Source organism: Protopterus annectens, chromosome 7.part0, assembly GCF_019279795.1.
Source record: "Protopterus annectens isolate FY-2018-M chromosome 7.part0, PAN1.0, whole genome shotgun sequence".
Taxonomy (NCBI): domain Eukaryota; kingdom Metazoa; phylum Chordata; order Ceratodontiformes; family Protopteridae; genus Protopterus; species Protopterus annectens.
In genome coordinates, this window is record NC_056739.1 from 107,739,823 (window position 1) to 107,757,397 (window position 17,575).

The 17,575-nt window shown below is 44.6% G+C and overlaps 1 protein-coding gene across 2 annotated transcripts in view; it reads right to left on the minus strand.

The window, feature by feature from the left end:
* MAPK14 (mitogen-activated protein kinase 14) overlaps positions 1–17,575 on the minus strand; it is a 1,171,379-nt gene that overhangs the window by 477,055 nt on the left and 676,749 nt on the right. For both annotated transcript variants that reach the window (XM_044076538.1, XM_044076537.1), the window contains exon 7: positions 15,497–15,611. In XM_044076538.1, coding sequence (XP_043932473.1) covers positions 15,497–15,611 — 115 coding nt within the window. The remainder of the gene's footprint in view (positions 1–15,496; positions 15,612–17,575) is intronic.

A 17,575-nucleotide genomic window follows, 5' to 3' on the forward strand; every position in this document is an offset into this window, starting at 1 on the left:
CAAGACTGTAGACCAAAAACCTTCCTAATGGAAGACAACTAGTCTGAAGCCCAAGTGCTTAAATCAAAACTAACAGATTTAGAATAGCAATTAAAATGTAAGCAGACTACTAATGAGCAGTAATAAATGCAGCAGATTAAATGTGACTGAACACTAAGAATGTGCAGGAAAAAGCTAAATAAAGTAGGAATAAGCACTAATGCAGTGAAAGCAGCTGGATAACATGCATTTTTAAAAAGTGGGAATGTGGGTAACAGAAGATAATTAAAATGTAACTGATTACGGGTGGGGCCTTCCAAGTTGATCTCTCACTACTCAGTAGAATGAGCTGATCAGATGAGACTCGCAGGAGTATACAAAGTCAGAGTAATAGTAGGGGCACGCAACTTGAAATCATGAACCTGAAAAGCAAAATTCCAAAAAAAAAAAAACAAAAAACTAAAACAAATCAAAATACAATATAAGAGTGAAGACAAAAAGTGAAAGCAAATAAACCTTAAATGAATACTTCCAATCCAAAATCAAATGCAGGCACAGATCAGCAATAGTCAGGCAGAGAACATCAAGTTTGTTTTCCCCCTTTTTTTCTCGGGGTGGCAATATTTCAGTTGCCAATTCAAGTCTAGACAGAGTAAAATCCTTCCACCTTTGCTGTTGGGGTACGGTAAAAGGCAAAAAAGTGTACAGCCTGATTCAAGAACATCCAAGTCATTACTTAGGCATGAAAGAAGGGTTCCTGTTAAGTACAAATATGTTTGCGCAAGAAGAGAAATGACTCTGTACAGGAGGGCCAGCAATTCTGAAATTCTCCTGACAGAAGTGATGGCCACTACAGATACTTCAGGAGAAGCTTAAAAAGCAATCTTAGCTTTTCTAGACTATCCCTACACTATCATGGTGGCGAAGGTTCTTTCTTAGCAGAGCTCAGGGGAAGAATCCACTGAACAGCATTACAGGTAGCCTAGAAAACTGTGGGTATTCGCAAGGCAGGCTTGCTGGAATGGCGGATGCATGCACCTTCAATGGGATGTGTAAGACAATACCAGTTTGAAAAAGGTCTGCTAGGTAACTGAAGATCAAGGACACTGAGGACATGGTTAGGCCCTGGCCACTCTTGTGGTACCACAGTGAGAATCGTTCCCATTTTGTTAGGTACCATTTCGTTGTAATATACTTTCTAGCCTCCCTTAAGATAGAAAAAGCACACCCTCTAAAAACATGTGCCTAAAGGGAAAAACAGCTACATCACTCCATGCTGGCAGCCTGAAGATCTTCAAGATGGAGTACATAAGAAGCCTTGGGTTTGGTTCAGAGTGCTGAGGTAGTATTAAATTCTCTTCCTAACCATACTCATTAGGAAGAAGAAAAAGTGCTGCTTTGGCAAAAAAGAGAGAGTGCTTTGGCTTGTCCTTCATTATTTTTTTGTTTACCCTGAGGAGAACAAGAGTTTGGAAGAAAGACAAAAAGGCCTGCCAGATGATTCAGAATGTGTCCTTGTGGGAAAATTTCTGAAGTTATCAGTTTTCTACAGAAGCAAAAATATCTGTTTCTGGCAACCTACCTGTGGATCAGATTCAGGAAAAAATCAAACTTTAACGCAATGCTTCTTTTCTGCTCACGTGATCTGTCAAGCTTATCATCTTATGAGAGGATACAGGATGACCTAAGGATCATACCTGCCTGCCTCTAGGGCCAGAAACCAGGATTCAAAGTCTAGTTGGCCCAGAAGATAAGAATGTGCTCTTTATGAATGTTGATGTCTTATATCACAGTGGTGCTGACTACGTGAATGCAAACTTCCAAGTTTGTTTCAGTGTCCCAATAACCAGAATCTATGCCATCAGTTCCCTTCACGGTGTTGCATCTTTTTTGTTCCAACCTGTTCAGATCCCCTGAGAGAACACTCCCCACTTCATGCCGTGCCTGATAACTCCACGGTTAGTATCTGGGTGTCTGGTACTAACAGAAGCATGGCTGGCTGAGCCAGCACCCTGTACCAGAAAGTACAGTTGTGTACACTTACCATAAATGTAGATGTTCAAGTGTATTCACTGTTGCAATCATCACATTTGGGTTATCTGCTTGCAGTAGCCCTCAGTCGGCCTGATTATCAAAGTCTTGGGTCCTGCGTCGGATGCTGTCTCACCTTCCATGACGTCAGGTAGTCAGGGGGTATAAAGCATGCAGCTGACGCCATTACACCACTTTTTCTTGCCCCAGATTTCAGGTGCCCCTGTAATGGGAACCAATTATATACAAGGTTACACCTCCAACAAAAAAGCAAATACACCAAAAAGCTTTAAGTATAGCAAACAGGAACAGAGGTATAGTCAATAGAAGTCAGGGGGCTGGAGGGAGGGTAACCAGGACTGCAACAGTGAATACACTCGAACATCTACATTTAGGGTAAGTGTACACAACTGTACTATGTTCTTCGTGTTTCACTGTTGCAGTCATCACATTTGGATAGATTCCCAAAGCTAAGGATGGGAGGAGGTAAACAGATAGCATTAGGACCAGCTATAAGGCCCTACAAGACTGCAGTGACAAAGCCAGCTCTGGATTTAGAAAAAATTGGCATGTGGTAATGCTTGGTGAACGTATGTACAGAACTCCAAGTAGCAGCTTCTAGGACATACCTGGTAGGGACACCTCTGAGAAAGGCTACAGAGGTACATGCAGCCCTGGTTGAATGTGGTCTTATCCCCTGTGGGGTAGGTTTTCCATGGTGCTTATAGCAGAAATGAATGCAATGACCTATACACTTAGAAATGGTTTGCTTTGAAATGGTCTTCCCCTACGCCTCTGCAACAAAAGCAACTAGCAGTTGTTCAGATTTCCTGAGAGGTTTAGTCCTGTCCAAGTAAAATCTAAGTTGTCTGTGCACGTCCAAGGAGTGCAGTATTCACTCCCCTTTGTTCTGTGGATTAGAAAAGAAGGTGGGCAAATGAATGGACTGATTAAGGGCCACACTGGCTACCACCTTGGGCATGAAGGCCTTGAGGGACACCCTGTCCTCGTGAAAGATGATGAAAGGCTCCACTGCCATGAGAGCCTGTAATTCAGACACTCTTCTTGCTGAAGTGATGGCTAGAAGGAAGGCTGTTTTCCAAGAAAGGAATTTCAACTCTGCATTTGCAGCTGGCTCAAAGGGAGGTAAAGTGAGCTTTTCCAATACAAAGTTAAGGTCCCAGGCTGGAGTAGGGGTTCTCCTGGGTGGCCTTAAGGTATTGGCCCCTCTGAGGAACTGCTTCAGCAGTAGATGAGAGAAGAGGGGTGGATCTGTATTGTAAAGAGCTGAAATGGCTGAGGCATGAATTTTGATGGAAGAAAAGGAAAGGCCCTTGTGAAGCATCTCAGTTAACTATTGAAGAATCTGAGGTAAACTGGGCGCTGCTGTGCCCATCCCTTGAGTTTGGCTCCAGGAACAGAATCTTTTCCATTTTTCAGCATGAGATTTTCCAGTACTAGGCCTCCTTGCCTCCAAAACGACATCCATCACTGGCTTACTGAGGGATGGTAACAGAAAGATCAGGTAATTAGCCAGGCTGCTAGATTCAGTGTTTGAAGCTGTGGGTGCAGAATCTGACCCTCTTGCTGGGACAGCAGGGCAGGAGTCTGAGGCAGATGCCATGGTGGCAGCAGTGACACACTGCGCAGCAGGGGGTACCAGTGTTGACGTGGCCAGTCTGGTGCAATCATTATTGTCCTTGGTTTGTCCTGTTTGATTGTTAGTAGTACCCTGGAGAGGAGAGGAAGAGGGGGAAAGGCATAAACTCAGAGGTTTTTTGAGGTGAAGGACACAGCATCCACTTTCCAAGCTAGCTTGTGGGGAGTCCTTGTGCAGAATTTGTGCAATTGGTAGTTCTGGAGGGAGGCAAACAGGTCTATCTCTGGGCTCCCCCATTTGTTTCTAAACATGTTGAATATCTTTGGTTCCAGTTTCCACTCGTGTGGGTCCATGACATTTCTGCTTAGGTTGTCTGCCAGTGTATTTAGCTTTCCTGGCAGGAACTGAGCCTGTAGGTGCACTTGGTAGCTCAAGGCTGTGTTCCACAGAGCTAAGACTAGCCTGCAGAGAGGATATGAGTGGGTTTCTCCCTGCTTGTTTATGTACCACATAACAGTGGTGTTGTCCGTCTTTACTAATAATTGTCCTGGAAAAATGTGGTCCTTGAAGGCTGTCAGAGCATTTTTCTACAGCTAACATTTCTTTCTGATTGATATGCAGGTGCATTTGACTTGGGTTCCATTTGCCATGAATGCACTTCCCTGCCAAGTGAGCCCCCCATGCATAGTCTGATGCGTCTGTTGTTAGGGTTTGGGCGGCAGGGGGCAGAGTGAATGTCAGTCCCTTGTTTTGATGGCAGGCCTCTGCCCACCAAAGGAACTCTATCTGTAGACAACGTATGATAGGAATCATTGATTCTAGATCCTGAGAATGTTGACACCATAAGTTTTTTAGATACCATTGTAGTTTCCTTATATGCAGTCTTGCATATGAAATTAATAGAATGCATGAGGCCATGAACCCCAAGGCTTGCAGTATTTTCCTTGAAGATAGCTGGGTCTTTGTGGCCAGTAGTTTGAAGTACGCTGTCAAATGAACTTGCTTCTCTGGTGTAAGGTAGGCCATCTGGGAAGTTGTATTCAAGCTTGCTCCCAGGAATACAATTTGTTGGCAGGGTACAAGATGTGATTTCTTTTCGTTTATGGTGTACCCCAGAGAAGTTAACAATTTCCTTACAAATGCCAGATGATTTAATAGTATGTCCTGGCTTTCTGCCTGAATTAGACAATCGTCCAGGTATGGGTATAACTGAATATTTCTTTGCCTGCAAAATGCAATGACTGGAGCTAGGCACTTTGCAAACACCCTGGGCGCAGTAGATAAGCCAAAGGGCAGTGCAGAGAACTGATAGTGCATGTAGCCTGCTTTGAAACGTAGGTATCTTCTGCAAGATTCCCTTATTGGGATGTGCAGATAGGCTTCCTTTTAATCCAGTGTTACCAACCAGGCATCTTTGCATAGCATATGAAGCAGCTGATGGAGAGTTAGCATCTTGAATTTTAGGATCATCAAAAATGTGTTTAGTAATAGACAGGTCCAGGATAGGACGCCAGGAATTGTCTTTTTTGGGTACCAGAAAAAGTCTTGAGTAGAAACCTTGTCCCCACGTTTCTTTTGGGACAAGTTAAATAGCCCTGATGCTTAAAAGAGAGAGAACTTGCTTTTGAGCCTCTGCCCACTGATTTGGGGGTAGATCTGGCTAACTGTTTGGGGTTGGTAAGGAGTGGAAGTTGAATCTGTATCCTTGGAAAACTATATTTAAAACCCATTTGTCCTGAGTAATGAATTCCCAATTTTTTGCCGGCAGGGCAATCTTTCTCCCTAAAGGAGCAGTCAGTAGTGCAGGGCTTGGAAGGTTTAAAGTTAAGTCACTGAGACAGTTTACCATAGGGGGAAGTCTTACTACTTTCTGTTTTGAAGTGGGAGCCCCCCCCCACTGCTTAGTCCTGTGAATACCTTGGGACTGAAGCCTGGGTTTTCTGCTGGTCCTAGGTTTGGACTGAGAAGGCCTGGAAGAGGCAGGAAAGGACCAATTCTTAGAGGGCCAATGCCTACTGAATCTGGGAGGCTGTACTTGCAGGAAATCTTTAACAGTTTGCATAGCTTTAGCTTTTTCCTCCATCTTTTTAAGTACTTCTTCTGCTTTGTTGCCAAACAGGCGGTCTTGGTTTAAGGGAGCATCCAGCAATTTAGCTTTAACATGATCTGGCAAAGATTGCTCCTTAAGCCAAGCATGCCTTCTAAGTACACACCCAGTGACAGCAGCCCTGCAAGATGCCTCTAAAGAATTAAAACCACATTGCAAATTATGTTTTCCAACTTGTTCAGCAGAATGCATTAAATCCTGTAAATCTTTATTTTCAGCACAGTCAGGAATCATCATCATTTTCTGTTTAAGCAATCCAATGATATGCTGCTGATACTTTAACATATGAAACTGGCAGTTTAAGGCCCTAATGGCCAAGGTTGCCGAAGTGTACACCTTCTTACCCCATCTATCCAGTTCCCTGGAATCTCTATCAGAGGGGGTAGGATTTTTGGCAGTAGTAGCTTTAATGCCCTTGGGTCCCTGTGAAATAGTCTCAGGATCCGCAGTAGGATTTTTAAAGAGGAACTTGTGAGAGTCAGGAACCCTGTAATATCTATCAGGTTTTCTGGGAGCAGGAGGTAAAGAGTCAGGGGCCAAGCTAGATTCCGAGAAGACATCATCAACAATGTCCAGTACAGGAGGGATGGCCAAAGGCCAGTGTTGGGGCAGGACTAAGAAATCTCTAAGCCTCTTTTTGGAGTTAGAATAATCCTGGCTATCCCAGCAGAAATGCTCCCTAAGAGTATGCAAGGTTTCACCAAAAGAGAAATCCTCTGGAGGGGAAGCAGAGGGAATGGAGTCCTCTGCATCAGAATCCTCATAGGTAGATAATGGTAAGTCCTGTTTATCAGAGGAAACAGAAATTTCAGAGTCTTGATCAGAAGAAACAAAAAGAAAATCAGTCCTAGGTCTCTTAGAAGGGGAAGGGTGGCTTCCCCTAATTAGAGTAATAAGGTCTTCAGCCATTCTCATCATTTGTTTTTTAGGCATAGGGGCCTGACCATGAGGTCTGGGCGTCGGTTTTTTAAGCATGGATCGGGTTTTAGGCCTTGAGGAGGAAGATGGCGTTGGTTTAATATGCAAGACAGTAGGCCTGAATACACCCTCAGAAGCCGATGCCTGCACAGTGGCTCCAGACCCATCCAAGGTAGAGACATCCGCAGGTTCCACAGTCGAAGAAGCATCTCGGAGCATACCGGACTTCGAATGGGTCTCAGTTGAGCCCTGCGAATCTGAAGTAGCTGGTATCAGGGGCTTGCAAAAGCGCCTCACTGAGTACCGGTGAACTGGCGACTAGCTTAGGAGAAGCGCTGTCAGCAGCTTTGGACCTATGCAGTCTGTCTCTATCTTTATCTTTGCCTTTTTTCAAAATGTCGGTAGTCTGGTGGCTTACTGAAGCCTTTTCTGGATAATTGAACCAAGTGCCAAAATATTTAGAAGCGTAAATAAACAGACGAATAGTTTGAGGATTGAATAAGGCACAAAACCAACAGTGAGATACGTTGTGGTCTGGGCCTAGGCAAGGAATGCAGTATGAATGAAAATCTTTATGCTGCATTTGCTTTCCACAAGAAATACAATTGTTAATTTTTACTGACATCGGTTTAGAGCAAGAAAAAGGTTCCCCAACGGGGTACTTAAGCTTAGTTGAAGACTTCGGTTCTGAAACTCAAAAATGAAAATTTCAGGAGTCGTCCGACCGGCACTTGCGAACTGCTTCTGCTTTGGGCACCACACGGCAAAAAAAGACTGACGTAATGGCGTCGGCTGCATGCTTTATACCCCTGACTACCTGACGTCACTGAAGTTGAGACAGCATCCAACACAGGAACCAAGACTTTGACAATCAGTTCGACTAAGGGCTACTGCAAGTGTGATGACTACAACAGTGAAACACGAGGAACATCAAGAGTGAAAGAATTTAGCGACAAAGATAGCCAGACAACAAATGGTGCAGGCGTTAAACAAGACACAAAACTGAGAGTGAGGGACGTCGTGGTCTGGGCCTAAACAGGTGACTCAGTAAGAATGAAAATCTCTGTGAGCTATTTGCTTTCCACAGGCAAGACAATTGTTAACTTCTTCTAACATTGGTTAGAGCAAAAAAAAAAAAAAAAAAAAAAGGATCCCCAATGGGGTACTTCACTTTAGAAGACTTGAAAAACAAAAATTTCAGTAGCGGCCAACTGGCACTTGCGAACTGCTTCAGGCTCCTTCTCGGCAAGAAAGACTGAAATAATGACGTCGGCTGCCTGTTTTATACCCCTGATGACCTGACATCATGGAAGTGGCAACAGCATCTGACGCAGAAATTCTAAAACTCTGGTATTCGGGCCGACTGAGGGCTACCTGCAGGCAGATAACCCAAGTGTAATGACTGCAACAGTGAAACACGAAAAACATCTGACGACCTGCTTAACGGTAGAGTCGTCGGAAGGCTTAGCCTTGTGTGGTCTGTCTCTATCTTTATCCCTACTTTTTTGGAATGTTGGCTGACAGACTCCATTTGCGAAGACAGAGGACAAAAATACCCATCTACAATAAGAGCTCTACGACAAATGCTTCTCGCGTTACAGAGGGCATAGAACCGGCAACAGGGGACGTCATGATCTGGGCCTAAACAAGTGATGCAGTATGAATGGAAGTCTCGGTGTGGGATCTGCTTTCCACAGGCGAGACAGTTGTTAACTTTTTCAGACATTGGTTAGTGCAAAAAAAAGGATCCCCAACGTGGTATTTAGCTTTAGACATTTTCAGCTGTAATCCGAGCTCTGGTAGCAACCGACCGGCACACTTGCGAACTGCTTCTGCTACGGGCTCCACAGCAAGAAAGACTGATGTAATGGCATCAGCTGCCTTGCTTTATAGCACTGACGACCTGACGTCAGTACAAGCGACAGCAGCTGATGCAGAAAAACACTGACGATGGTATTTGGGCCAGCCGAGGGCTACCACAGCAAGGATAACCCACAGGTGATGACTGCAACAGTGAAACACGAAAAGCATCCAGCACTCCACCCTCTCAGCCCTTCAGGTGAAAAGCACAGCACTTTACTATACTTGTAGTGTTGTATTTACCAATCGATTATTACAAATCCATGCTCCATGCCCTTCCATTGAAGATCAAAAATGGATGTTCCTTCTATTGCCACACCAACCAGGTGGCCAGATGCACAACATGCCAAGCAATTCAAATCCCGTCTCTGTGCCCTGCCCTTGCCCCTCTTTCCTTTTGATAAAATAAATATTTTTTTCTTGTAGGCTGTAGCAAACACTTGCTACAGTTTTTTCCCTGCCTGCATGGAGTGCAACAGAGCTCAAGTTTTAGTTAAAAAAAGTCTTATAAACTGTAGCAAACTGCTTACTGCAAATGTGGCAAACAGTTGCTACATTTTATATCATGCCTGCAGAAAACACTACAGCGCTCAGATTTTAGTTAATTTTTTTTTTAACTTATACTGTAGCAAACTGTTTTTGACAATGTAACAAGAAGTAGATGCAGTTCAGAACACACACAGAGCCATACAGAGCTCAGGTTTGACTGTAAATGCAATTTTTAAAAGCTGGTATTGCATTCAATATCAGGATCATCTGACTGTGTACCCATCTGCATTTTCTCCTTCTGGATGTGCACGGCCTCCTTTGTTCTATGGAGAATGCTCTCTTGGGGCAATTCAATTCTGGGCAACTGCATTCGTACATCACCTTTATGGCCTATGTCCTGTATGGGGGAGAATACATGTGATGTATGGTGCATACAAGGTTTAAAGGCTTTGGTATACTGGCCAGATGCTGGGCTACCCTTGGCAGTAGATCCCCAAGGTGAAAAATACTGCAACTGTGACATGAAAGGACATCCTTAACTACATCCTCTGAAAAGTTTTGCCTGTAAGGAATTAGAACTTTATCATTCACAGTGTTAGGTTCAGGGATGACAGGTTGGGATGTAGTAGTGACCCTTCTGTTGTGTGAGATCCGCTTAAAGTGGCAGCTTGTAGCAGCTACCCCTGGTTAAGTGAAACAGAAAAGGAAACCAATGCAGTCCTGGTTTTTCTTTTTGGGGCTTTAGAAAAACCCTCGATATTAAAAGTAGAGGAGAAAGGGCACAGAGGAAAGTCTCTGTCCACTAAAAACATCTGTCCTCCACGCTGAGGGACAAGGGCTCCTGGTGCAAAAGAGGGACAGCTGTTTGTTGGTCTCTAATTCAAATAGATCTGAGGTGTCCCCAGTGATGAAGGATGTCCAGCCAAGAAGACCTGTCTGCTGAGGGTCCATTCGTGAGGATCCACCAATGTCCTCCTTAATGCATCTGCCAACACATTGCTTATGATGGAATACATATGGCTACTAAAAACATGTTTTCCTGGGTGGCACTCTACCAGGTCTGTGCCAATCTGTACAGCTGGCAAGACTTGGTTTCTCCTTGCGTATGTACCACGTGACTGTGGTGTTGTCTGCAAGCACTCTTAGGGGACCTGGTTTCCAAACAAGGAAAACACTTGAACAGCCTGGATGAAGGCTCTCAATTCTTTAATGTTGACGTGTTCCTTTAGTAGTGTTGTTTGCCACCTACCCTGAACCCAGTGTATCCCTGTCTAAGCTCCCCACGCCTCAACCAAGGCATCTCTGTGCATTTCTGTGAACTGGGAGTGGTGGCCTCCGACATGTGAACACTCTCCTGAAACAAGGCAACAGTGGGATTACTTTGTCTAAGGGAAGTCCAGGGTTGAGTATCACCTGGCCTCCAACATGACAATACTCTCCTGAGACAAGGTAACAGTGGGATTACTGTGTCTAAGGGAAGTCCAGGGTTGAGCATCACCTGGTCTCAGACATGAGAACGCACTCCTGAGACAAGGTAACAATGGGATTACTGTGTCTAGATGATGAGAACGGTTTGATCAAACTGTTTTCAGGTACCACTGGACTTTTCTCAGGTGCAGTCTGGCGAAAGGGAACACTGGAATGGTTGCTGCCAAGAATCCCAAGGCCCTTAGTATCGACTTTGCTGAGGGAGGTCAGGTTGTGAAAGTTATCTGCAAGGCTCTGGACTTCTCCTTGAGACAGGCAGGGCTGCATGCTTATGGTGTCCAGTCTGCAGCTGAGGAAAACAGGTTCTGAGCTGGCTGCAGGGAGGACTTCTTGTAATCGATAGTGAACTCGAGCTGTAAGTAAGATGAGACTGAGGTGCTGGAGGTGTTAAAATCTGGATTCTATGTGTTTGACAGAAGGCAATTACTGGTGCCAGACACTTTATGAAAGCTCTTAGGGATGTGGAAAGCCCAAAAGGCAAAACGACAAACTAAAAGTAAAATGACCCAGTACAAACCTTAGGAATCTCCGGGGGAGGGGGGTGGCGGGACTGGAATATAGAAGTAGGCATGTTTTGATCTAGAAATCCTATAACAGCCTGATGCAGAATGAATAGAAGCACTATGTGTAGGGAAAGCATTCTGAAAGTTGGCATTTTTAGAAGTGTGTTTAGTAGGGAGAGATCTAGTATGGGTTTCCATTGTCCTCATTTCTTTGGTACTAGAAAAATTCTGGAGCAAAATCCTTTTCCCACAAATTCCTCGGCTGCTGGTTCTACTGTACTTTGCGCCTACAAATTCCGCAGGCAGGGTGGAAGCAGGCAGACCTGGCTGTAGGGAGGGGCTCGCATGCCACTTAGAGGAGGGATATTTCCATCCAAAGCATGGAGTACCCCTTTTTTATAGTAGAAAGCACCCACTGGTCTGTAATAATCTTTTCCCAGGTGGAGACTGATAGGGTGAGCCTTTATAAGAGGGAAAGGACCGGGGGGGGGGGGCATTTTGTAGTTAGACACAGAGATTTGTTTCTAAAGGGTGGCCTCCGAGAAGAGGAATCTCTCTGTGATTTCTCTGGGAATCTTTTTCTGGGGTCCTTCCTGTATTTCTGGCTAAGAGTAGGATCTCTTCTAAAAAATGAGTGAATTTTGTTAGGCAATTCCTGTAGTACCTAGACAAGAAGGCAAAGAGAAGCTGTCTGCAGTCTTTCATGGTTTTCCCCTGTTATTAGGGGTTTTTGTAAAGACTGGCTGACCGAGGTTCAAACATGGGATTTTTGTCTATAGGGGAATCTATAATTTCATTTCAGGTATGGGTCAATTGTGCAAACATGCATACTTGTGGGGGACTGAACCAGTAGCGACTGCTCCAGAAGAGGCCTTTACAGCTGCCATCCATCCATCTACAACCCTTTTTCCCCGTTTTTGCACATGGGGTCGGGGTGTCACTTCAACAGTGACAATCATTTACAGCCAAGGTTTACATCGCCAGGTGGGTAGCCCTGCTGCAGTAGTTCTTCCATACCACATACTCACACCTACAGCCAATTTGGAGTGTCCAATCCACATACTGCATGTCTCTGGAATGTGGGAGGGAACCAGAGCACCTGGATTAAACCCACAGGAACACAGTGATGACATGCAAACTCCACACAGAAGGCACCTCAGCCAAGAATTGAACCAGGGAACCTCTTGCTGTGAGGTGACAACGCTATCTACTGGGCCACTGTGTGCTGCATCACAACTACATTTAATGCTGTGTCTGGCTACTTGTGTAGCCTGATTAAGTAAAGACAACATTTGTTGTTTAGAACCAACCTCTTGTGAATCTACCACTACCTTGTTTAAGGAATTGAGGATGGCTATTAAATACTTGCTCATTTGGGTTTGGTAATTTAAAGCCCCTGAATGCCAAAATGGAGGCGGTGTACATCTTTTTACGCCACCTATCCATAGCCCTACTAACCTTGTCTTAAGGGAAGGCATTGGTATTACGGAGGAGCTTAGACAGTTTACCAGAAGAGAAAGATACTGCAAAAGGGTCTGGCACAGGATTTTTGAACAAGAATTTAAGATTACCAGGGACTTTACAAAATCTGTCTGGCCTTCTGGGGACAAGTGGCTGCAAATCAGCAGCAGCAGAGAAATACTGAGAGGCATCCAAGAAGGCCTCAAGAACATTAGGAAATGGAGAAAAGGCAGGAGTGCCCATTAGTACATTAGACACTGTAGTACCTTTTCTGAAACTCTGTAATCTATCTAGACTTCCACTCAAAATGTTTCAACATGTTTAATATTGTCTCTCCAAAAGAAGCGTCTTCTACAGGAGAGTCATGAGAAAGAAAATCATCATCGTAGTGGACTTTGTGAAGGGAGTAGATTTGAGATAAATAGGCCAGGAAATTATGTGAATCAGATGCATCCTCAACTTCAGAAGATGAATCCATAGCAACCTTTTGAGAGGTGGGGGATGCTGGGAAGAAAAGGATGGTGGCTTCAGGGCCTTACTGGCCTAGTACAAGCGTTGAGACAAGTCTGTCCTTTTCTTCTCCATAGAAGGAAGGGGTGGGGTTACATGATAATTTTTTTGGCATTTCTTCTTTGGGATAATGTCTGCCTGAAACAAATATGTTGGTTTAGATTCCTGACATACCTCAATGAATTTACCTGGGATCTCCTCCCTAACTAGTACCTGGGGAATGCCCTCTGGATCCTCTGAGACAGGAGGTTCAGATTTACCTGTGGGTTCAATTGTGACAGCCTCCAAGTAGGGTGTCTGTAGAGGGCATCTGAGATGGAACCGGATGTACCACGGGTTCTGAAACCTCAGCAAGTTACCTCAGAATCAGAAAGAGTTGAGTGAACTTCTGGATTAGTTCTTTTAAGCTTCTTCTCAAGCAGTAACAGTAATCTGGGGAAGCAGAATCTTCCAGCTTGGAGTGGCCATGCTTTTAAAACATTGGGCGAGGACAAACGGGATTGCAACATCTTAGTTACAAACGATTGGCAAAGGGAACAAACCTTGCAGTAATGTTCCCTCCTAAGCAAAAAAGACCCAGGGTATGCAAGTCTTTGCAAAGAATCAGCCTACCACACTTGCATCTACTCCTCCTAGCTGACATCTTAACACCACTAAGCAAAAACTCTTCAGAAAAGCAAAGGAGGGGTTTTCAATGGGCTACATATCTGTTTACTCTATGCAATGGTACTAATGACCAAATGACAACCAGTCCGATAGAAATGCAACCTGTGTTCAGGCTGGCAGAAAGACATCTGAGGAATTAACACTCATACGTACACCTGTATACTTCCTATGCTTATGAGAAAACAGATCACACATATGATGTACAATCCTGGGAAGGTAAAGCTTTGGGACCCTGACTGGACATCAGTAGTGATAACCCATTGATTATAAATACTGCAACAGTGATGATAATTTTAGTCACATCTGCCACTGGTTTAGGTTATTCTTTTCGTATCGATACCCTTTCTGAAAGTCAAACAATTATTTTGCCCCCACCTGCAATACCAATATTAAACACATGCACATTCTCTATATGCTAAGCAGTGACACTTTCCTCAAATGAATGCCATAGCAGAGCACAATGGGCACTGTGAAGTAGGCATTTATCTCACGATAAAGCTCATCAGAGATTCAGACAGACTGTTTATAATCTGCATCAAGATAACGATGACCATATCAGTGTCAGAAGTTCCTCAATGCAAAACAGGTGAAAACTCCAAGCAGGGCAAGCACTCGTAAAGTAAATGCCTTCTGTTGTCCATCTGTGCCTGTGAAGCAATCAGTTCCCTGTCTGACACTTAAAAAACGGAACTTCTGGGAGAAAGAAAGCAAATCTAAATCACAAATTCCTAACCTTACTGTTGTAACTTTACTGTACTTCACCAGATCCAACACCCCACCTCTTCCTGCTTTGTATATATACTCAATATGGTATTTCTCTTCCTCATACTAGGGAAGTACCCCAAGATATTACTATACATTTCATCAATTGAAATTTAAATTCTCGCAGATCCAAACACTGCAAATACAGTCTTCAGACTATTCGATTCAATGGGCACCCCTGGGAACCACAGTCCTGCTTCGATGCAGCAAACACATAGAAGGGTGCTAGAAAGATTGTAAAATTTATACTGCTGTCAGCATCCGAAGACACAATGAAAGTTGCTCCAGGGTTTACATAAAGATAGGAACTATCTAAAGACAACAGATGGGCTGACAGAAATGCAGAGTCCAGCTCAGTATGGCTGGCTAAGAAGCACAGAAGGCTGAAAAGCTGCCTTCAAATGCAACAAAACATACAACAGCTCTACAGCATGTTACACTACGGGAGTGTGCTATCATTCCAGGACCAAGTCCTACTGCTGACGAATGCAGACACCAGACAAAAGTGAGTCACAGCACATCTAAATTTGTAAGGTCACACCAGACAAAAGTGAGGGTCACAGTGCATCTGAACTTGCAAGGTCACACCAGACAAAAGTGACAGTCACAGCGCATCTGAACTTGTAAGGTCACACCAGACAAAAGTGAGAGTCACAGCGCATCTGAACTTGTAAGGTCACCACCACTCCACAAGTAACTACATTTCCAATGATATAGCTTACAGCAGGTATTTCCTCGGGGTGAGGGCAGGTATGAGTTCTATTACAGCAAACACTGGGGATCCAGATCTCATTCCACACACTAACATGTAGCATGCTGCGCGTTTTTGTAAGAAGCCTTTCCCACAGCCTCCTACTCCCTCACATGAACGGATGTTGTGGCCCAACAATTCCACACTACGGTTTGCGGAAGTAACCTAGAATCACAGCCCACACCTCTCCCAACACAGCTCCAGTCACAAGCAAACGCAGTACAAGAGAAAAATCCAAATACATAGTCAAAAGAGGATATGGGCCAGGCTATTCACACAACACCACAGGCTGGGGCAGACCAACTCTTCACAGTGCAAACCACTAAGGTGTACAACTTCTGAATGAACAGGTTTGCAAGCCACCTTCTCACCTGTTTGGTTGTAGTGCATCCAGTTCAGCATAATCTCTGGAGCTCTGTACCACCTTGTGGCAACGTACCCAGTCATTTCGTCATCCGTATGCCGAGCCAATCCAAAATCAAGGATCTACATCAAAAGAAAGAGATCATGTGACCGCAGGCAGACACAAGACCCACTGACACAAAATGCACAGGAATTATATGACAAATTTATATTCATGTAGTCCTCGGCAGCAGGAAGCCAATTCATTTGGGACATACAGGTCTTTTACGGCAGTAAAAACGGCAGTAAAGCAGCCACTGATGCTTCATTCATCTCAATGCCCTCATGCAATTGCTCCACCATTTTCTGGGCTATCACATTAGCATGTTCTCCAGCTTCCTATACCCTCCTCTCCCCACATACCTGCAAAAAGCTTGTCCTATCATTCTTCCAAAAGAAAGTCAGTAGAAAGTACAGTTGTGTACACTTACAATAAATGCAGATGTTCGAGTGTATTCACTGCTGCAGTCATCACCTGTGGGTTACCCCTGCTGTGGTAGCCCTCGGCCGGCCCAAATACCAGAGTCAATGTTTTTCTGCATTGGCTGCTGTCGCTTGCTGACTGACGCCAGGACATTAGTGCTATAAAGGAAGGCAGCCGATGCCATCGCATCAGTTTTTCTTGCCCTAACCAGTCAGAGGCTCACGTAAATATGGTAAAGTGGTCCTGGTGGCTAAAAGCCACTGTTAGAAGCTTGTGTCTCCCTAAAAAAGAAGATATAAGGTGGAAGGAGTGAGGGAAACCAGGACTGCAACAGTGAATACATTCGAACCTCTAAATTGATGGTAAGTGCACACAACTGTACTGTGTTCTTTGTGTTTCACTGTTGCAGACATCAAATGTAGGAGGATTCCCAAAGCTGAGGAGAGGGTGGTAGAATGAGTAAGAGACCTAGGAATGGGTCAGCATGCCCTGCAGAACTGCAGAGGCAAACCCTGCCCTAGCCTTAGAAAATAGAGGTAGATGGTAATGCTTGGTAAAGGTATGGTAATGCTTGGTAAAGGTATGGACAGAAGTCCAGGTGGCAGCTTCCAGGATGTCCCTGGTGTGAACTCCTCTGAGAAATACTGTGGAAGTGGAAGCTGCCCTAGTGGAATGGGTTCGAATAGACTTGGGGGGGTCCCGTGTAATTTGTAGCAGAAATGGATACAGTGCGATAGCTATTTGGAAATGGGTTTCCCCTCTGCCCCTGGGGCAAAGCTGACAAGTAGTTGGTGTCTTTTCCTGAAGGGCTTATCGGAGCTGTCTGTGCACATCTAGTGAGTGCAGAATTTTCCCCTTGTTCTGAGGGTTAAGAAAGGTGGTTAGATATATGGCATAGTTAAGAGTCACGTTAGATACCACCTTGGACATAAAGGAGGGATTAGTCCTGAGAGAGACCCTGTCTGCATGGAAGATGATGAAGGGCTCAATGGCCATAAGTGCCTGAGGTTCTGAAACCCTTCTGGCTGAGGTAACAGCTAGGAGAAAAGCAGTCTTCCAGGAGAGGTATCTTAGCTCTGCTGAAGCAGCAGGTTTGAAGGGTGGTAAACTTAGTTTTCCACAACATAATTCTGGTCCCAGGCTGGAGTGGGTGGCCGTCTGGGAGGTGTGATATTAGAAGCCCCAAGGAGGAATTGTTTAATCAAAAGATGGGAGAATAGGAGCTGTTCTGTATCAAAATGAGATGAAATGGCTGAGGCGTGGATTTTAATAGAGGAGAAGAAGAGGCCACTATTAATAAGCTCCGCTAGGTAGTCCAGGATAAGAGGGGTGGAAGGTTCTGAGGTATTGCCCCCTCTGGACTGGCTCTAGGAGCAGAATATTTTCTATTTGCCTGCGTAAGATTTTCTGGTGTTGGGCCTTCTGGCCTCTGTGATAATGTCTAGGACCTGTTTGCTTAACAAGGGCCCCTTGTTTGCCTTTAGAGCATTATCCATGCTGACAGTTTGAGAGTCTGCAAGTCTAGGTGCAGCACCCCCCCCCCCCAACCTGAGTTAAGAGGTCTGAGATCAGGGGAAGCTGTCTGGGAGGCTGTAATGTCAGGCTGCACAGTAAGGGATACCAA